Source organism: Etheostoma spectabile, chromosome 4 (genome assembly GCF_008692095.1).
Source record: "Etheostoma spectabile isolate EspeVRDwgs_2016 chromosome 4, UIUC_Espe_1.0, whole genome shotgun sequence".
Lineage (NCBI taxonomy): Eukaryota > Metazoa > Chordata > Actinopteri > Perciformes > Percidae > Etheostoma > Etheostoma spectabile.
In genome coordinates this window covers 29,087,513-29,110,642 of record NC_045736.1, presented here as the reverse complement: position 1 = coordinate 29,110,642, position 23,130 = coordinate 29,087,513, and the positions used below count along the sequence as shown (strand labels likewise).

General features: G+C 39.7%; 1 protein-coding gene across 1 annotated transcript in view; it reads right to left on the bottom strand.

Annotated features, from left to right (window-relative positions):
• Window positions 1-23,130, bottom strand: part of cntn4 (contactin 4) — a 167,582-nt gene that overhangs the window by 31,943 nt on the left and 112,509 nt on the right. The window contains exons 9-11 of the mRNA XM_032514281.1: window positions 20,475-20,614; window positions 15,007-15,136; window positions 14,097-14,247 (exon numbers count right to left, since the gene is read on the bottom strand). Coding sequence (XP_032370172.1) covers window positions 14,097-14,247; window positions 15,007-15,136; window positions 20,475-20,614 — 421 coding nt within the window. The remainder of the gene's footprint in view (window positions 1-14,096; window positions 14,248-15,006; window positions 15,137-20,474; window positions 20,615-23,130) is intronic.

Here is a 23,130-nt window from a genome sequence, read left to right as displayed (position 1 = left end):
ACTTTTGACAATTCTCCGATATAGGTGTAATTGATATTGATTTCTGCTGTACTCAGACCTGTACCAATGACTCTCAACTTGTCACAGGGATCATTAGCTGACTGCAGCAGAATGATCAGAGCATTACCTCACGACTCTAATGGAAGGAGATGTTTAGCTTTGAAGGTATTTGAAATGTAAAGATGTGCCCGACTAAATTTAACATGCTTTGGATGCTTTTGGGTTTAAAATTTGTATTATGTATAATGCTACAGGGCAGATTTGGACAGCAATTTTTTCAGCAAGATGACAGTTGGTGGGATGAAGAAACAGAGTACAGGAGTAAGTGTTTTGGTCTACATACGCCAGTCAATCAGTGCTCGGCCTGATCAAATTAAAATACCTGGTAGCCAAAAAGGAAGCCCAAATCAATCCCTCGGCAGCTCGATTACAGTTTACCCTCGCTGTACAACAGCACTGTACCTTCCAGACAAATACCCTCAATCAAGAAGAAAACAGGGGTCTTTTGGAGGTGTCAATCAAAGCTCAAAAACAATATAACAAGTGCCTTTGCAACCGCTGTTGCGGGGAGCTCTTGCTTTGACACAGAGCAAATGAATAACAATGACTGACACAAAATAAGCACTCAATCTCCAAGTCTCAACAAAGGCAAACTCTGCATCTGGAAGCCGAGTTATGTGCTCTTTTTTTCTACTGGGCTACATTAAAAGTGGAGTAAGTCACAGGCAATACTTGAAATTACATTCCTTTTGGTTCACTGTGTATTGGCAATTGTCTCCAGGGCAACGGCTTGCATTAAAGTTTCTTTGGCAATATTGTTAGATAAAAACACAACCAGGGGACAGGCTGTGGGCTCCAAACCAAGTATTAATCTATTACCCTATGAAAGCACACTACCGCTACTGCTCCAGTGTGTATTATGATAATGTAAGCAGGAAAACAAATGGTAAGTTCTTCCCCATAGCCTCAACTGTTAGGATGAATTGAGCTTTTTCTTTCTTTTTTTGTGTGACTTTTTTTAAGGTACTGCAAGACTTGTACACTTGGACGCCGCATTATAATACATAATAATGCATTATCACAGTCCTAGGTGCCGTTTGTTAGGCAATTTATTCAAATTAGATGTTCCATTTCTGGAATTGGTCGCTAGATTTTTTTTTCTAAATAACACGAAAAGTTAAGCCTCAATTTTCTAAATGCTGAGATGAATGAAATTAAATGTATTAGACATTTTGGTATCTGGTCTCACTTCAACAATAAAGGGAAAAAGTGCTCAGGATAACATAATGTCCCCAGGCATGGAAATATTAACTTGTTATCAGTGCCTGAATGAAAAAACAACAATCAAAAGTCTACTGTCAAAGGACTTCAGTGCAAAGGAACCCGCTCAGAATAAATGTTCTGTAAAAGTGTGGATTTTGAAAAAAAAAAAGGTGTTTTAATGAAGCAGTCTGATTGAGTATGTCTTAATTCCCGCCTGTGGAACATGTTGTGTTTGTGTTGGTAATTGCATTGGGAGAGTGAGTCACAGCAGCATGGGCTGCAGAGAGGTTTGCGGATGTACTTACAAAGGATTCCTTTAATCACAAATTGCTCTCCTGGTTTATCCCCCTTCCAGAGATATTCATCTCTTCTCGTATGCTGAGGTATCCCTTCAGGAATAAAGAGCACACACATGTTCCACAGGAAATTGTCAGAGAAACCAAGATGGATTACTCATGCTGCGTCGGCAGATTCTCTCTTTGAAAAATGATATCAGCCACGGCCTTACAGATAAAAATAATCCCGGCGAGCAGTACATGGGATGCAGACGGGTAAAGAGGGTTTGGACCTAATCTTAGCAAACATCTCAGAATTCACTTTATCTCTGGTCTAAGACTTATTTGACTTTGTCAGTCAGCACCATATTCTTTGCAGAGATGTGTTTTAAACACCCCCCCCCCCACACACACACACACACACACACACACTTTTTTCTCCAAAAAAGGAAAAAAACTGCAAAAACGGAGAGAGATATCAAATGTACAGTCGTATTAAAAGACATCAAAACTTTATGGCACTGCATTATCTCAAGTCTTTATGATTTAAAGGATAAATTGTGTCTGTGAGTGATGCGATGGGCTGTGGGAGGCACGGCCATAATGGCTGGAAGGTAAATTGATCTATTAATCATTTTGTTGTTGTATAAATACGACGACAAATTAAAATGATTGCCTGTGGTCATGACTGACAAGCAAAGGCTGATGTAGAGTCTGTCCATCAGGGAAGTGTCCTTCAATATAGATCACTCTGACAAGAAGTCAACGATCCACCAGAGAAATTTTAAATAGTTGAGTTTAAAATGTCTATCTGGCTATAATTTAAAAATATGTGTGTGCAATACCGGCTCTGTGTCCATCTTTCCTCCTCGCTATTTCTCTTTTCTGCATTCTTAATGGTTCAGTAAAACCACAGATTTAAATTTTCTCGAAAACATGAACAGGAGACCAATGCACATACACCCCTGTAGAGCATTGAAAGAAAGTGTAACTGTATGTAATGCAGTGCAGTGCTACTGTATGCATTTTAAGAGCATCAGAGATGTGTAGCCTCAAAGACATACTACATGTAGTAAACTCAGTGTTAAAGTCTGGAAAATCCATTACTAAATTGATCAATTCATCCTTTGACTGTTGGCTAAACTCCAATCTGTATAATGAAAAAAAGTCATAACCCTTTTTAGCTGCTTAGCTTACATATTTGGACAAGTAAAACAGAAGTTAGAGTTATGCTTCATTGTTTGAATTATAAAACAGTAAATGCTTTAAGGACGAGGACTAACCACTGCGAAAGGACTTATTCTTCTCTTGTTTTGTACAGGTTTTCTTACCAGATAACTTCCATTACACCATTGAACTAAAGACCCAGGAAACCGGAGTAGAGTGTAGGGCTTTCAATTTTTGTAAAAAAGACTTTGACCGTCAAAAGCTACCAAAGGTAAAAAGTAAAAGAAAAGTACCTTCAATATGTTCAATATGTAGAGGCAGAAAAAGAACGGACTCAATGAAAAGAGAGGATGGTTTCAAATAGGAGTGAGCAAAAAAACTCAAATCTAATTTATGAATCGATTCAAGCTCTATCAATTTGAAATTGATTCATAGAATTCCAAAAATCGATTCATATTATTGTTATTATTATTGTTATTTTTTATCGTTTTGTAATGGCGTTTATACTAGAAAAGTAACTAATTGTTTTTAAATTGAGAATCAGTTTTGAATCAAAAGTCAATTTTGAGTCGAATCGTGAGCCTTAAAATTGATACAGAATCGTGACATTTTCTGAATCGTGAACCCCTAGTTTTAAATATAACTACACAAATGCATTATAAGTTTACATCGCTAGATGTCACTAATGCAAGACAAAAACAGCATATTCTTCACAGAGAAGAAAAAAATGGAAAAATAGCAAATGATATCAAATGTACAGTCAGATTAAAGGACATCAAAACTTTATTGCACTGCATTATCTCAAGTATTTATGATTTAATGGATACATTGTGTCTGTGAGTGATGCGCTGGGATGTGGGAGGCACGGCCATAATGGCTGGAAGGTAAAGTGATCTATTAATCATTTTGTTGTTCAATAAATACAACAACAAATTGAAATGAATGCCTGCGATAATGACTGACAAGCAAAGGCCAATGTTGAGTCTGTCCCAGATGACTTGGGTAGCACAATGGCCAAGGGTTGGACAAAAGAAATGAAAAAAAAAACAGAAAGCAGAAGAAAAGCTAGTCTTATAAAGCCGTGCAGTCTTGCTACTTTCTGTTAATTAAATATATTAAAGCCATATTAAGTCATCTGAGCGGGCTAGTTAGCCTGCAGTAGCTGCCATTCATGTTCAAATGAGTCCTTGCCTACAGCTTCCCTGTTGACCTTCCAACATCATGCATACCATGGTTATGAAAGGATTTTAAAAAGACAAAGATTTGCTTTGATTAGGAAGATTTGGGCTGGCTGTGGCTCAGTCGCCTGCCAATCGGAAGGTTGGAGATTTGATCCCTGGCCTTGGAGTGCTTTGGCAAGACAATGAATCCCAAGTTGCCACCAATACTGTGCCATCGGAGTGTAAATGTGTGTGAGTGTGTATCTGATGAGCAGGCGACACCTTGTTCGGCAGCCATAGAGTGTGAATGGTTCCTGTACTATGTAAAAGTGCTTTGAGTAGTTGTTAAAATTTATAAAAAACGCTGTATAACAATAGTACATTTACATTACTTTTAACTTATAAATTCCTTCATTAGCGTTCTTATCAAGTTAGCCATTTACCTGAATTTCTTTCCAAAAGAAATGTAGAAATTTGGCTCTGAACTACTGAGGTTGCAACCAACCAATGAGATTATGTCTGCCTCCTGTGGAACTCGGAGACATGTTTGGATAAATAAAACATTTACAGTAATTTGCTATGCGGATATGTGCGCTAGCAGGCACCTCTGAACATTGTCGGGTGTTTGTCTGCAGCTGCCAGGATCAGCAAAGCACTAATCCGCAGTTTGCTCCCATTCGCAGTCAAAGGGACCACACGGCTTCACATGGGTTTTTAAGCTATACAGCCAGGGTGGAGAGGTGTAGGCAAAGCCAAAATGAAAAGTACCAGTCAGCTGTCCACAGCAGCCCTTGTCAGGTAGTAAAACTTTCGTCGAGGCAAAGTAATGAAATAATTCCTTCTGGGCACATATAAGCTTTCAGTATTCAGGCCTGGCGCTGCTCAGTCACACTGCTAACCTCCATAGAGAGTCAGAACTCCACTTCACAAGCAGATGTTCAATTAGAGGCAAATGAGGAAATTAGAGATCTGATGAGAAATAATGTGAAGCGACATTTAAACATGACAAACAATGTTTTTAATAAGAATAACAGCATGCGGCTTAAGAATGAGAATCCTGAAATAGCAGTTATGGGCCGTCCATTCACACGGATCATTTAATCACCGCCTTTATTAATACACCTGTTCCCATACAGCGCTTATTAATTCCAAACCCTTATAAAATTAAGCCCCGAGACATTTGATGGGACTCTTATTAAAATCTCTTTGAAACAGAACAAAGGCATCCTGAAAAGATAAGAAGATATCCGATAAGTAAATTAATGCAAAGTTGGCTGCTACGCCTCGTCCACAGTTTGGGTGTTCTCCTGACACTGATTCTTTCTGGAGTGTGTCTGGCAGAGCAGATGGGCCTATAAATGGAGATCACTCTGTGAGACATCTCTTCATTTACGTGACAGCCATGCTTATTTGCTTTGCCAATGTAGGAGGGATATACAATATGCAAGAGAGACCAGTGTACCAGGGGTCAGGACTACAGATAGAATCTGGCTGATCCAGTTTCAGCAAGTGTTGCTCCCTCTACAGACTAATGGACTAATCAACATCCGGACAGCATGCAGATGCCCTCTTGTGTCTTCTCACTTTAACTCAGTGGGCCATTTTTGAGCTACTTTAATCTTAAAAGTCTTTAAGTTTTCACCTACATCTCTGGCATTAACAGACACAGCTTAAAGCTATAAACACACCTAGCAGAGGATTTTTAAAGCGGCTCCGGGCAAGAAATGAGTCAGAGAACATCCTTCGGTAGTAATTGCTTATGCTCACTGATTCATACGGCACACTCGCTCTTCAACGTGTGTGTCAATAGTTTGGCAAAAGTAAAAAGCAGAATTAAAGAGGCCTCAATGGGTAGATCTGAGCTCAGTTTGTGACAAGTGATAAAAAAAGAAATCTGGGTGGAAGCAGGGGCTGACATTCGGGCCAATTTCCCAGCGGCATTTGGGTTTTCAAAGTCAACTGCGCAGACTTTGAAATCAGTGTGTCAAGCTACTCGGGTGTGGCCACTTTTGAGATTTGATGGAGGTGCAATATAGACATGATAAACATGGAATTACTGTGTAATGAGATTTAAACTGTGTTGACCCAATTTCTTTCCCATACACATTTAAAATATTGGGAACTACAAAAAGATTTGTCTTCTTGACAGTATTCATCATTGTAGAATTTTCAGTTAAATGTGACAAATATACAGATAGTATATCTAAAAGGCATCATTGGTAGTTAGGCTCACATCTGTTCTATTCAAAAGATGTGAAACTGAGTCAAACATATTTTGTGACCCATAGTAAATTCTGTGAGTGATAATCTGTGATCTCCAATGTCAAACTGAAATTAAAATAGTTTTTGCTCAGATATCAACATATTTATATTAATGTTTGTTGGCTCAAAATTGTAATTACCAAAATGAAGAAACTGAAATGTAGTTCACCAGGTAGTGACCAACCAACCAGATCTCTTAGAATTCCATTCCATTACATGTCATTTATAAGTTTTTACCCAAAGCGACTTACAATTGCTATATATGTCAGAGGTTGCACGTCTCTGGAGCAACTAGGGGTTAAGTGTCTTGCTCTAAAAGCCTGATGAGTCCTCCCAAATGTAGAACATTAAAAAAGGGACAGATGTCTCATGGTACAAAACTGTTGCTATATGGTGGGCTTGTTGAAATGTCTTACATCACTGTTAGAGGCAACAGGGCTATGACATGACAATTTTGGTTTGACTTTCATTTTTCAAACGTATCTTACACACAATGTACTCTCTTGTCCACATAATCACAAAGTAGAAGACCTTTTGACAATTCATGTCTTAACTACGGAAACCATTCTGGTCCGAGATGCCAACAATTCCAGCCATCCGGCCAGAAGCCAGTGGTGTAAACATTCCTAGACTTCAGTCTGCTAGTTTCTAACCCACGGCCATCCCAACTGATTGTCTAAATAAGCTGTGATCTACAATGTAAATGTGTGATTAAGACGCAGCTTGTTTGTACTGACCCACAGTGAATGCACTGATAAATAAGGCAGTGCTGATTTAGACACTTTAAACCACTGAAGATGAAGTGTTTTCTAGCAAGATTTCACAACTAACCAATTAAGGCTACTTTGATCACTAGCCAAGCAGGCCAAAAGACAACGGTTGCTGTGAGTTTTCTTGGCAACAATATGCTTTTCATTTTATGTCTCCACATTGGCATGGCCAGAGGCATTATGTTTTCAGGCCGTCAGTCCCTCTGTCCATCTGTCCGATTTTTGTGAATGGTGTGACGACCCCTCTGCTCCTTTGTATTGGGAGTGGGCGTTTAGGTGGAGCTGGGAGGGTTGTCTGTTCCTAGCCATCTAGGCTTGCTGAAGGCATGAAGGACTGCCCTCCATTCTCTCTCTAGCTGGGCCTACATCCATCACAACATGTTGTCCTTTTTTGGTTTGCTGCACTATACAACGCACACCACACCATACATTCACTCCTCTACACACTGCAAATATGACTGATGTCTTCCACACCTACGGACCCCACCATTAAGCTTATGTTTAGTTAGGTATGCTTAATTAGTTAAATAAACTACCTTTTGACTGATCTATCTGTGTGTGACCTTCCTTTGGTTGCCGGCCTTGAGCCAGGCAGTAACAACGGGATATCTCAGGATCACCTTGTGGAAATTTCTCCAAATTTGGCACAAACATCCACTTGGACTCTAGGATGATGATTAGAATTTAGTGGTCAAAGATCTGTGCTGCCAGGTTGAAGATGTGTGTGAAGCATCCATGTTTTGCCAAAAAATACACCCGATACCTTTTAATTGAATTCCTTAAAAGTCTTCACAACATATATTAAGAGGCAGGACCGACATGGATGTAAACGGCAACTTGAGGAGATGTACAGCAGTGAGGTGGTAATTGTAGTACACAAGGTTTTAGTAAATGCATCAAGCACTAACCTTATCTACTTAATAAAAGAAGGTAATAATGTAACTACAAAATATTCACACCTTGTTCATTTTCCCATCCCACTACGTGTTTTGTATATTCAGTAGGGCTGGGAATCACCAGAAGCCTCACCATATGATATCATCACGATACTTATGTCACTATACAATATCATTGCGATTTTATATGCAATGTTCTGTGATACATTGCAATTTATTACCTTTTTTCAACTTCAAATTTTTCCCAATTTCAAATGATCTCCCCAAAAGGAAAATTTGTCATCTGTTTTATCTAAACAAATAAATGTTTGTTCATCTCACAAAATGTTGCAAGCAGACAAACTGACCAACACATATATAATAAAAGAGCGATAGACAACAAACAATAAACAAGATAATCCAAAATGATCTCATCCAATGCTTCAATGTACATTTTTGTAATCTTAAGATTACAATATTGTTTTTAATATTTCCCCATTGCACTGAACTGCCTTGCATTTTACATATATATTTAAATCTTAAATCTCAGACCATACTGATATTGCACTATTCCTTTCCTCTCTTCAATTGCTATTGAACAATTTTTAAATTCTATTGTATTGTTGTACTGTATACTTACCAGTATTTTTTTATATTTCTCACTATCGTTTCTGTTTATATTCTTAAATATTAAGTGAGTGTTGTACTTTGAGAGCATTAAGCAGAGTCAAATTCCTTGTTTGTTTGCGCAAACCTGGCCAATTAAGCTGATTGTGATGAACATTTAATAAACCGCACACACTATCCTCCTACCTTACCTCACAATCGCAGAAGAACAGAAGAGAACCAACAACACAATTGGCCTCTCGGATTGCACTTAACTTAATGATTGCACATTTCCCGTTAACTAAGCTGTGTTCCTTTATGTTTCTGTCTATGTGCCCTGGGACTGTACATCTCTCGCTGTTTGACACCACTAATGTTGGGAAAGAAAGAACTGATAAAACTTTGATCAAGTGTTTCCTTGGCAACAAGATCCCAGGCTCACCTTGTTCAAAGATGTCAATCAAATGCACACTCCCAAGTGCACAATGATTGCTTGCAGTTATTTTTCATGTAACAGAAGGATGTAATAAAGGTTGGTTCATAAATTCAGATGTCTGCATTTGTGCTGTTTAATAGATAGTGTAATAAAGATGACTTTAAAAGAATTCAATTTTCATAACAATTTCATAATATAGATTTCTTCATTTTCCTGTCACAAAAAGGGGAATTAACAGAACATCATTGTTGGCTAGGACTGTAATGATACACCACGGTTCGTATCACGATTTTTGACCCATGATTCAATACCAACCTCAATTATATATTTTTTGGGGGTTCTCAGTAAACGTGATACAACTTTTTTTCTGCCACATGGCATTGTTTTGTCATTGATTACATCCCACTTTGCAACACAGTTATACAACAGATACCTTATTTATTGATATTGATTGATTTCAATATCGATCGATCCAACACCAAAGATTCTTTTGTCCCTTGAAATAAGGTTTCCAAAATGGTTTCAGTGGTTCATTAACTCGTTGGATTGAGACATAAGAATAATGGTAAGAGTTACGCTCCCAACCTGTAGGGGGAACAAAGAGGAAAAGTGCTTTGGTGCCTATTGTAAAGTAGCTAATGCTAATTCTTGGTGGGTAACATAAGATTATGACGCCGTTCAACACGCTCAGTTATTTTTAGTATGATTGTTTTGACCTCGGTTAACAACTCTGGGCTAACTTACAAATTCATCAGTAACGTTAACTGTCTAGATAGACGACTAACTAATGGTAATTTAGCTAGCTAGCACACCCCTGTCTTCTGCCTCAGTCTCCCAGCGTTGCAGGGCTTCACCCCCCTTTCGCTTTTAGCCGTCTTCACAGTTAGCTAAATTTACCGGACAAAACAGGAATAAGGCACCAAAAAGACTAATACTAATTTAAAGATGTGGTGGCATTGGATCCGGACGGGAAGGATAACTCTGGGAGTTGAAGAGGCGTGTTGCAATTCTGCCTTCTCACTCCGCGACACAGGTTCGTGCAGCTGAGTGTTGTGATTTCAGTGATAATTTTTTTGCGGGGCTTTTCCGCCTTTATTTGATAGGACCGCTAGGGGAGAAAGGGGGAAGACATGCAGGAAATCGCCACAGGTCGAATTCAAACCCTGGACCTCTGTGTTGAGGCTTAAACCACCCTGTCTATGTGCACCTGCTCTACCCACTGATTAAACCCAACCACACAATTTTTGTGGGTACAACATGGGTATCGGCCCAGAATTCCACAATCGTTGCTTCCCTAATTGTGTGTCATCTGTGATGTGCACCCACGGACACAGTGGAAGCCCAACTGGCCTTTGGACTAGGAATCAGTTTTGTTCTCAGAGCACCATCTCCCCTCAGCAATTATAATACACATAGAGGATCAAATTGTGTTTGCCCAGGAAGTCCAGCCACCAGCAGGGTTCACATCCTTCCACCAGTCTAAAAACCTTTTTTCAGACGTATGATGCATAACCTCGAAATTCAGTACAATAAAAGAAAAGAACATTTTAGCATAAAGCATTTGCATCACATTGCCATATCTCAAACCTCTCTTAGATGGATGACCTTTTGGACCGCACTTACTAAATGGAATTGCCATGGATACCTGGGGCGTGCTGGATTTCTCACTGTCAAAATTCCTGGGGGAGGAGAGGAGGGGGCCGGAGTAAGAGTACTAAGGAGCAAAACGATTAAGGCTATGTATTAATAACACATTTTGTGAAGTAAAGCATGAGATCCTCTTCTTTTGTTACGTGCACCACAACAAGGCAACATGTGTCCGCTATGCTGATGTTGCGTCTGAAAAAAAAGTGAGGGGGTTTGTCCAAGCCACGCCCACAGCACTGTAATGCCTCCTTCCAGTGGTAAACACATTCTTCAAAGGATTAAAAGATCCAGCACATATATTTGCATGACTTGCCAAAACCGATATAAATACAGTCTTTAAAATATGGTGTGTGATGCAGTCGGGAGCAGCATCGGGACGTCAGCACATCCTGCAGCGGCTCATGAGAGGACAGCTGACTGAGTGTGTTTGTTGTGAGCCGCCTAACAAACTTGATTTCTTCCTGCCAGTGACATATTGAAATGGTGTGCTTTTTAGGCTGCTCTCCATGGCTGACATGGCCCAGTTACACACTTATCAGCAAGACCTGCTCTGCTCTGCGCTCTCAGCTGCTTTGTTCCAGCTGATGTCATCTAAACCTCGTCCCTGCAGGGTTGTCTGGGGTAGATAAGACATCCCCCCCTCCACTGGTCCTCTGCAGAAATAAAGGGGGCTGCCGCTATGAAGATGGATTACCCAGCTGGTGACACCCAGTTCCCTTTCCGCTGAAGCCACTGTGGAGAGCTAACGCAATTAAGGCAATTAATCTTGAACCAAAGGGATTCACAGCTACCTCTTATGATTTCACACCTTTCTGTACAGCGTAACTAAACAGACCAGCTCGGACATGCACACACACACAGACTGCTCACAAACACAATTCTTTTATCTGGGCCTGATATGTACAGAAAGAAAAAAAATGCAATAAACAAGTAAGACATATAGCACTCATGGTTATCACACAGCTGATGTGTGAAACCAGGATGTTGTTCCATCATCTGCAGTTCACTCATTTGCATCCGTAGCCAGCTTTAACCAAAGGCTTACGGTTTTCAAAACAACCAGCAGGACATGGCTTGATACTGTAGTCGACCTACAGGCAGGACAGCTATTATTGGGGAGCTGTTTAAAAGACAACTGTTCTAATGATTACCGCAACAGATGCTGGACATTTTTATAGTGTGGCATACAACGCAGGGGTGTGCATGCGTGTATGTCACAGATGAGAGAAATATATGAGATAATAGATAGGAAATAGAGTATGGGGGAGATGTAATTAGCACATGTAATAGCTCTGGCATGTTCGAGCGCTGTAAATAGTTGCTCCACTTCCTAGCTGGCAATACAGTCCAGCGTCAGGGCAAAACATTTCATTTTAATGCGATACAGCTGGGACTGTTAAATTTTAATTTCAGATCTGTGCTTCTTTATTCTTCATTTTGGAGCAGCGGCACAGGTGGTCTAAGCCAATTATCATCTATTCAAAAGCATTAAAACACATTCCTGAAAATTAAAAAGACTTTCAAAACTGAACAAAGACAGAGTTAAAGAAATCCATCAACTAATTGTCTATTATCATGACTCTCTTAGTGCCCCAAGAACTCAACTAAATGGCTGCAGTAAATCCATCACAGTTACAGCTGCAACGAAAAGAATTCCCTCATTTTAATTATTTGAGGGTAATTAATTAATTACACTTGTTTTTTTATCACATCAGTTGGCCCTTGTGTGATTTATAGCTACGAATAAGTGAGAGCACTGGAGGACAAGTACCTGCAGTGGAAGAATTTCAGGAATATAAAGCATCACAAAGCATCTATTTAACATTGGGACAGACACTGCCACTTCATTTATCACTTCAAGAGGACGTCAATGCGAAGACAAATGTGAAATCAATCCGAGCTGTGAATTCAAAACAAAAGAATCAAAATGGTTCAGGTGCTGAGAGGCTAAAATGTATGATGGAAGTGGCACGGAGCGAGTGAAGGGCACCAGCAGCGAAACCACTATGCAAATTCCACGCCACTTTGTTTGACAAGCAATAACACTGCTTTGTATATATGCAAAGCCTGGCAAGACACTGTGCACACAGCCCTGCTGTCAGAGCAGAGTCATGCTAGAATGGTGACACCCAATGGATGACCCCTGCCTGCAATGAGGCTACCGGGCCAGACTTCACACTTCATTCAGAGACACACACAAACACTGGCTAAAGTTATAACATGCAGCACACATCACATCTCAGGGGTCAAACATGACAGGATGCCAAGATTGCCCTCTGGTCCATAGAAACCTAGTGTCAGAAGTTGAATGATTTGATTTCTGGAGCCTTTTTTCATATCCCCACTGACGTGAAAAGTACTTGATTAGCACTTTGAATTTACCCAGCAACCGGTCTGCAAGAATATAAAATCTCTCCATACATCAATACAATATGCCACAGTGACTGGAGGCTTTAAGTGTACCTTGATTCAATACTTTTGAATTTCTGACTGAGTAATAAATGGACATTGCAATCTTGGATTGCATTAAAAATGGAATATTCTGGTGTACAGATGTAAATCCATCCCTATAAAGGATTTAAGTATTTATGGGAAATTTTTGCCCTATTTATTTTTTGATAGAAGACAGCAGGGCTGTAATAGGAAAGGGAAGGGAAGGTCCTAAGCCAAACCTGGGGATGTTTCAATTACACGGGCAGTATCATAAACCCCTGCACCTCTAAGGCACCTAACTACGGACAAATTACGGGACAATTTTGATGGTGCAAATAGGCAATGGCCCCTTTTGTGCAATTATTTTTGCAGCAGAGTAAACCAGCTTTCAGACCAAAAACAGCCCATGTGTTTCAGATTATGACAATGAAATATGAACCAGGAGGGCCAGTTTGAAAACTAGATCCACAACGCATAGTCACGGCCGCTATTGTTTCTTTTTCCTTTTGTAGAAACAATCGTGAAGTAAACAGCACAAATGCAGAGGTCATGCTACAAACTAACCTGCCAGGCATGTATTTGACTACCACCTTGCCAGCTGATCCTGCATTGTACGTTGAGTCAGGTTTGCTGGACAACCAGGCTTTGTGTTGTGAGTTGTTTTTGTAATGTCACCCCTGCTGTGTTGTCTGTCTGAACAGTCAAACAGTCAAAAAGTTAGGTTGCCTCAAGTCTGTTGCCATTAATGCTTTGAAGAAAATTCCCAAATGTCTTGTGGTAGTAAACATGATATTTCCCTCTAGAAAATCATTTTTAGGGAAATGTACCTTCCCTTCAAAATGTATGTTTTAATGCTTAGGGAAGGGAGGTTTCAAATCAAGGTGAAAGTAAAAATGTGCTGCACAAATTGCTGATTTTTTTCCCCCCACCGTATGTGACTCTCGTCAATATTGCAACCAGCTGTGTGCAACATTACATCGAAGATGACTTCAACTGAATGTTGTATATTGAAATGAGAAAAAGATGGAACAACATCTGGAAGGAGCGAGTGTTGTTTTTGCATAAGACGTGTCTGTATTAATATACATGAACGCAGGGAACAGGGATCCGTACCTGCTTACAAGTAATGAGAACACAAGCGAGGAGAAGTCGAGCCTCACAGTGGGGTAAAAGCAGAACAATGTGTGTAAATGTTGCATTACCTGTTACTTTCTTGGAGGGGTTCGCTGCCCTTGCGCCAAGAGATCACGCCCCAAGGCGACATCTTGGGTTTGCACTCAATGAGCACATCTCCTCCAACCTTCACCAGTGTCTGGCTCCTCAGTTGGTTGTGAGAGAAATCTGGGGCAACAGCTGAGACAAGAGCAGCATATTAAAGCCAGTGTTCGGAGAAGCCCCACACCTCCTTTCCTAAATTATCTCTGATAGTTTATCTGATGTAAAATCATCCTAGTTTCACCATTTTGTAAAATGAGTTCATATTTGCATTGCGTTATTGCCGTGGATAAATCAAAGACACTAGATTACACAATTTGAATAATTAGCAATCAAAAAGCTAAATAGTAATGCTTATAATGAAAAGATTAATGCGACTTCATTATTATCCTCAGTAAAGACAGAAATGCCTTGTTCTTTAGCCTTACCAAGTGAGCATTCCCATAGAATACCTTTAAAAAGATACTGTCCCTGACATTCTTTTTTTTGATGGGTCTGACCAGTACACTTGGCTGTGTTGAGCCTGATTCCTATCAGCAATGTGATCTGGATGAATGGTGAATGAGAGCCACTGCTTGCCCAGAGTGGAGGGTGACAGACTTGACAGGGCAGATGGGCGAGGCTGGTGAACAGAGCAGCTCTGGCATACATCACTGTCAGCCGGATGCATTCATCTTATAGTGAATGCTTTTCAATTATAGGCCAATAACAGAGAGGCCATAGGTCATCTGGTGGTATTAATCAGATGAAGAAGACGGAGTAAACTTGAAAACAAATATGGATGCACGCATGCACGCCGGCGCACACACACACACACACACACACACACACACACACACACACACACACACACACACACACACACACACACACACACGGACAAAGCCAATGCCTTACCTATAACTCGAAGCTCTGCATTGGAGTACACCTCGCCGTGCTTATTCCCAGCCACGCACTGGTACATTCCTGTGTCGGACAGGGTCAGACGACTGATTGACAACGCTCCGTTGGCAACCTGTATGCGCTCCTGTGGACATAGAGACACATTCCTTTACGTAAAATGCCTTATTCGTACTCATCTGCATAAAAACAGCCAGCCAATGGGCTAGTGAATTATGGTCTGGAAGTGACAGACGTGGCAATAAATCTAGGTTTTCATCACTAATGGAGGGAAAGGCTTGGGTGGATGGAGGCAGGCTAGCAGAAAATGACCCTAATCAATCTGCATGTTTATGAGAGTGAATAAAACCATGCCCTATTTATATCTCAGACTGCACCACAGGGCCTGTTTCCCCTTGAGCTGGAGGAGAGGATAAGAGGGGAAGGAATATCGTAACATCTGAGGTATAATACATTGTGAAAATTGCTTTTCTGATAGGTATGCTCCATACATACTAAGTGCTGTGTACATGGTCAAGCTGTACCACCTCTTCATCTGTTTGAATTGGTTTTTGCCTGCCTGCGGGAAAAATCTCGGTCGTCACTGAGCCATCAAATTAAGATATATTTAAGGACGGCTGGGTCTGATGAACTAAACTCAGAAGGATCAGTGCATCCGTTGGACATTTAATCCTCAATATAAGTTTATCTCTCTGAACTTGGGCTCTCGCTCAGCTCTTACACTACAGCATTAAACCCTTGAGAAGTTTTCATACATCTCTATGCAGCTGTGTCAGGTTCTGCCTCCTCGTGTCCTTCATCTCCTGTGTTTTCCTCGGGCTCAACCATAATGTCATTACAGCCCATTTCCATAGGGGTGTCTGAGCGGCCTGAACTCCAGTTGCAGGGGATTAAGGTACTGTCACATGAAAAGAGAGACTGTCCTCACTGAAAGATCACAAACTAATCCTGTGTTTGAGCAGGTTGTGCCTGAATTTCCATAAAGTTCTGCGGCTCTGGAAGTGCAGGGGCGAATATCCCTGCTGGCAAGGGAGGCAAATGCTGGCGTATATCAGTCTGTGCATGGAAAGCGCTGCCGTTTACGGCTGCTATTAATTAAGCATGACGTTCCTCTCAAATCAGCAGTTTTTCATGCAGGGACCTGGGGGGACCATCTGTACGCCTTATGCTGAAGGAAAATGATTGGCAATGTCATTTGCCAGCAACACAGGGTTGATTCATTTGATATAAAGCTGCAAACACATGTTAAAGAATGGAAGAATGAGGGAATTGCTTTTAATGGTTTAAATTGCTGTCTACAGTTAAGTTTCTCAGAATTACTAATCACTGTGAGTATGACTGTAATTTTAAAACTGTAAAATTTGAACAAGTTGGATTTTATTTAATCACAACAATACCAATCCAATGCTGTGGATGTAAGGAAAAGGTGGATAATTATTGTTTTTCTATTGTTTCTACAAAAATGAAAAAAACAAGCAAAGTGAAATAGATTTTGATCCGACAAGTTTGATCTTATAAACAATAAAAGGACAATTGGACTCCAAGATGATTATTAGTGCTCACTGAGAAAGAGATCTGCTAATTCTATTCACAGATTTTTTTTAAGAATCTACTACGAGTGTCTGAGTAAGAATGAACTGCAGGTAGACAGGAACTAAGCTCAGTGGCTTTGCAATAGCAAGAGTAAAAGCTCTAAGCTCAGCCGGTTTGCTCCATTTGAGCTTGACTTAACAGGGAAAGTTGGAAAAAAAGAAGGAACGGACACAGTGGACTTCAATAGAAAAACTAGTACTTAATAAGTAGTCACATCTTTCACGTAAGCAAAAGTAGCCATGCCATACACAGTGTACAGATGCTCTGTTATGAGTAAAAATCCTGCATTCTTTTTTTAAACTTAAAAGTAAAAAAAAATCTACAAAATGTTACAGTACCCATCATTCCGAATGGCCCATATTAGAATAATGAATATTATATTGTTGAGTTTTAATCACTGATGAATTAATGTGTACATTCATGTTACAACTTTTTAGCCTTGTGCATTATCTTTATCCATAATTATACATCATTATTCGTTTGTTGATTATATTTTGTAACTCGAGTTCAAAAATATCAAAACTCAAATAAATGTATTTGAGTTGAAAGTTAAATATATGCCAATGAATTGTAGTAGAGTAGAATGGAAAAGCAGCAGAAAATGGAAAAACCCAAGCAAAGTGAAAGTTCCTCAAAATTGTACTTATGTACAGTATGTAATTTTACCATTACAGTCCAGTACAGAGGTTCGTACATCTACAAGGTGAGACAGGTGTGAAGGAGGTGGAGAAGTTGGTCAAGAGCCGCAAAGAAAAATTCTCGCACACTGTCTAACTTGCAAAAAGTGTAAAGCTCTTATTAGATTAGATTAGATTAGATGATACTTTATTCATCCCACAGCGGGGAAATTCCTTTGTTACAGCAGCATTCTCTACAATGAAAGCAAAACAAACAAACAAGTAAACACACAAGAAAAACAGGCAAACAATACACAATGTGCAGAAGGTAGACTGAAGTAAAGTAAGTGGCGTCACATAAGGTATTGTAAAGTAAAGTAAAGTGCAGTTGCCATAGTGCTCCAAAGACAAATTCCTCGTATGTGTCCTCATACCTGGCGAATAAAGCTGATTCTGATTCTGATTCTGATTCTGATACAAGAAAACAATATTGCAGTGTAGTAAGTTAAAATTAAATTGAATATGTAATTAAAGTGATAATGCGAAAGCAGGTAACCATAATAATGGGCAACGTTTCGGTACTGGACCATCTTCAGGAAAATCTTTGCCTTATTTGTTGCAAGTTAGACAGTGTGCTGGAGTTTATCTTTGCAACATTACAGTCCAAACAGGCATCACCTCAGTTCAAATACACTGCTGTAAGCCATCTGTCTGGTGGTCCCACACTCCTTTAAATGAACTAAATCCTGTTTCACGGTGGAGTTTGTCTTTAATTGCACATCCACTTAATCCTGCGGCCATTGTCAATAAAGCAGCAGAGAGTGAAACAAACCATTGCTATTTTGACAACGGGCAGTCATACAAAGCATCATGTAGGAAAATAACAGGAGTCTCATAATCTATAAGGGCCGAATCTGAAATAGTCATACTGGTCGAACACAGCAGCATGTCAACTGGCTGTCCAACAAGGAGCCATACGATCGTAGAACCAGTCTGAGAGGTACTATTATTAGAGTGAAACACTAGAAATAGTAGGGGTTCTTAAATATTTTACATGACTGACATTGAATAATTGAATGCACACATACTCAGCTCTATATATCGTGAATCCCTAGAAATCTACTGTACTGCATGGTCAATTTTCAAAAGGAAAAGACATGGACCACACGTTCATTACTGTTAAGTATTGATTGCTCCATTTCTCTTGCTAAAAGTTATAAAACTGTCAGCAGAAGTTACAGTGAACTATAAAATCAGAAAGGTCTCAATTGATTCACTGTAATAAATAAAAACAAATGGTGCATCCTCTCGCAACTGCTCCTTACATTGTTGACATTTCCCTTTTCCACTCATTAAGCCAATGTGGTTAATGGTGGCATTTCAAACAATGTAACACCTTTGCTGATTAATCCATTCACCCATGCATTCTGAATTTATCCATTTATTATATTTATGTTGAAGGACGTCTGCTGCACAAAAATCAACACACTCATTGTAACCTTTAATCACACATTCATTGCTTTGGAGCCAGATGGCTGACTGTGGCGAGGTGTGTTAGTTGTTTCTCCTATGTTTGAGGATATTTTTGAAGGCAGTTGTGTTTCATTTGAATGTATTCAGTTCAGAATGAAACAAGGTCACATTAACAAAAAAGAAATACTGATACATACAGTATGCATGAGAAATCACCCATCAAGAATGCCACCAATATGTACTATTTCTTAAAAAAACTACCTGATAAAAGAAACTCAAATGCCATTTATTCCCCCCACACAAATTAGACAGATGGGCTGTCAAAGAAACACAAGAGTGCTACATTATAAAAGGGTTTTGATAAAAATGTTAGCCATTGGCTAAACAGATTGTTGATTATTCTTCTCTGATAGCAAGCCAAATTTGTTTTTTATGAGAAAGAGGCATTGCTGTGTAGAGTGTTGCCTCTAGTAATATAATAACAGACTGGGTTCACTCCAACGACATGTTTAACATTCAAGTACTGATCGATATCCTCTGGTGTGTTTGTTGCCTTTTTTGCATAATGAAGCAAATTAACATAATGCCTGTTTATTTATCAGGTGCAAGCTGTGCCTCAGTATCCAATCAATCTTTTCCAAACAACCTGGCTAAAGGATCCAAAATAATAATCCAATATGATGAAGGAATATGAAACCATTTTCATTTTTTTTTTTTAAATTTTCCTTACAAACGCCAACAACAGAGTTGAGTTAAAGTTGAATGCATAGGCTGGTTGGAGCCTCGGTAGGCTCATTTCTCATCATTGTGGGAATTTCAACACAATCTCACTTTGAGCGTGTCAAGAAGCAACGCTTGGTCAGTTGCCTTTGGCGTATTTTAATGACGCAAAACGTCTCCTTTAGCACCTAGGCGTTGCCGTCTGGTGTCACTTTTTGACGCTCTGGGTCGGGCTGTACGTTTAACTGACATGCGGCACAAGAACGGGACAGTTTGGTTTAGGAAAGGATCATGGTTGGGGTTACAAAATGTACATTTCAGTGACACACGGGACAAGAACGCCCCAGTCTCATGGGTGAAGGTCCTGTGTTGTTGTACCCATCTACAACCCCAACCAACCTCCTCACGCAGCTTTTCGGTCTTCCATACACCTTGCTAGAGTTTTTGCTCTTTTTACAGCACTGCGGTCAAGCTACTCTGCCCAGTGCATTCCATACAGACGCTAAAGGGTGATTTTTTGCATTGGTATCTGACGCTGAGAGCCACTGACCAAGTGTCAGTATTTTTAGGAGGGTGGGAGCTAGAATAATATATATATATATATAAATGTGTTTATATAAAGAATATTTTTTTTATTCCGTGGCACAGGATTAATGATGGCACTTGGCAATGAAAGCTTAAACAGAAGATTAGAGCTCTTACCTCACTGTGCTTTCTAGACTAGCATGAGCGTGTTTAGTCTCATGGCATAGCAAAGCACAGTAGACACAGTCCAAATCCTTTGAAATAAATGCTGTTTTGCAGGAGTGGATAACACAATGTACTGCTGCACAAGAGGCAATGTGTTGTAATGAAGAAGACAATAATGCATGGTAATTAGTCAGCAAAGCTTGAACAAACGGCACTATAAAGCTTGGAAATACAGCACGTGGTTGCTCACATTCTTCATTCAGAAAGACAGAGAATCATTTGTGCCAAAGCTGCTGTCATTAGTCCAACCTTGGGAGCGGAACTTTATCTTCAATTCTAAAGACATGCACGCTAGCGCTTGGCAGATCTCACCTCTGCAGGCTCCAGGTTCTCTCCATTTTTCATCCACCTGTAAGAGGGCTTTGGCTTCCCTGTGGCTTTACACTCCCACACCAACGAGTCATCAATGAGCTTCTGGACATCTTGGGGTTTCTCAATGAGATGAGGAGGGGCTGGAAACATTAAAAATGTGAGAGTGAACTGAACTTGTCGACTTTTGAATTGTGGTTAAAGGCTTATTTAAGGTTTTGTTTTCAATATTCTCCTAAAAAGACAATACAAGACAATGCAGAAAAGGACAATTTATCATCATAATCATAATGTAATAGGAAGTATTAGGTCTTTATCAAGTAAACTAAACATGGTTGTAAAGTTAATGCAGTTATACAGCTGCGTGCATGTTAACCAAGTTATCCGTCATTTGACATTCGCTAGATTGATATAAATAAAAGCAGAAATAGTCAGAGTTTGTTGACGTTTAACATAAATTAAATATGCAGTAGATTCAAATCTTACTGGAGATTTTGACATATTTACACTGTGTATATAGTATATACTGAATATGTTTTATATTTTATTTTCCCGCATGTATTGCTTTTGTGTTATCCTTGAAGTTCTCCTTTTAAAGTTTCTTTAAGTAACATTTAAGTACATTTTTACAAAAACAAAAATGAAGAAAACTAGATCCATACACACCAGGGTGCCTACTGGTGCCATAAAAACACTCCATTCCATACAATGTGTGTTAATGATGGTATAATTATGCAAGAGGGGGAATTGATTTCTTGCTGTGTCATGCGAGTAACTCAAAGTTAGTTAATGATCAAGCCAAAGAAAGTGGTACATAAAACTGTATCAGTAAAGCTCTCTCAGGGTAAGGCTCTGTACATTGGGGATGATGTGTAGGTCAAGCTACCTTCAACCTATATCACACAAGGCCAGTGGCAGGATGAGAGTAATGGCTGACTTCACTTTTCCATTCCACGTGATCTCACCTAATGCCGTTCTCAAGGACTGACCTTTGTGGAGACTTTTAGAAACAGTACAAATCCTGCTCTAACTGGCTTCTGCTATGCAGTATTTTGCTTTTGAGTTAAGCAAAATAACACAGCGAGAAATTCAATAACTGCAAATGTATCCTTGCACTATCTCTGTGCATTAATACTTTGGCATGTAGTCAATGTGTGTGTGTGTGGGTGTTCAGAGCAAAGAGACAGATAAAAAGAGGTGGATGCAGAGACCAGAGGGGGATATTTGTGCGTCGTGAGTATTTATTGCCGGTGCAGATTCAACATCAAAGTCCTTCCAGTATCAGATTATTTTTTTTTTGTATTTGTGGATCACGTGCCGTACTATAAGCCTTTAAGATCCCCTTGGCAGCCACGGCTGAGGCCCAAGGTTGGCCAGTGTCATTAACATTTAACTTGGTTGGAGGCTGTGCTGTTGCCGTCTGTGACAACAGTAAAAAGAATTGGAATTTTTCTGATTTCTTCTGCTATAGAAAAGAGACATGTACTCTTAAAGTATATGTAACAGCTACATGAACCTTCTCTTTGTTGTAGTTGATTTACCTTACTGAATTGATACAAAATAATAAATCAATTTCTTCACATAATTTTTTTTGCTTTATAACCAGGCTCTAAGTCTGAAGGAGTTTTTGAGGGCTTTATGTATTTTTAGAAAAGAGCTCACAGGGATAGATGGTAGAAAGTTACTCTATAAGACTCCACCATCCCCACTCATTTAGCATCCCATCCATTCAATCCTCTATCAGAGTATGGATGAGCTGCCCCACCCACTGCAACTTCCAGGATTGCATTGTTATTGGTGTTTTTTTTTTTTTCTTCTTCTTCTCTGTGACAGGGTCCTTCACTCTATCCCTCACCCGCTGCGTACGTATCGACTCTCAGTCAACGTTTACCAAATGAGAGCAGGCAGCCCATCTTTGCACTGGGCCAAAGCACACATACAATCAGAACAAATGTCAAGTGGCTATAAAGAAGAGGAAAGATGGGAATTTGCCTTATCGGTGAAATCACTATGAGATAATGCAGTGGCAAGTGTGCAGAAACACAGATGTGAATACAACGGGGGAAACGGACCTGTCACAGCTTCGCATTTGCTCTCCCTTTGAGTAATATCAACATCAACAAGGGAGAAAACACCTATTTCTTTTCCAAGTTTTTCTTTCAGAGACAGACTTGAACAAAAGTCATTGTTTTTGGCGTGAGTAGTAGTAAAAAAACAAACTCCAACACAGAACACAATTGTGGCCAAACTAACTTCTTTTGCATAAGGAATTTCCTGTTGCAGTTTCAGTCAAGACCAGATAAAGTGACGGCAAGATCAAAACCTTTAAAAATTGTACATTTGAAATATATAGCGTCTTTATCCCGAACAATGAAAAGAAACACAGTCGCCCTACTGCATTAGTGGTGCTTAATGGTACATAGTGCCACCGATAAGTAACACCTTCATTTCTTCCTGTCTAAAACAAAGCTCAGCTCTCCTTCCACTGTAGTTACTTGGATGCACAAGACACGCCCTTATCGATTCCCCCATTGGCTTACACTGCTGACGAATGTCTCAAAGGCTATTCAAAGGGAGTTCAACATAAAATTACTGATTTTTATCACCTGGCTGCAAACAGCAGGAGAGAGGGAAAGAGAGAGAGAGAGAGAGAGAGAGA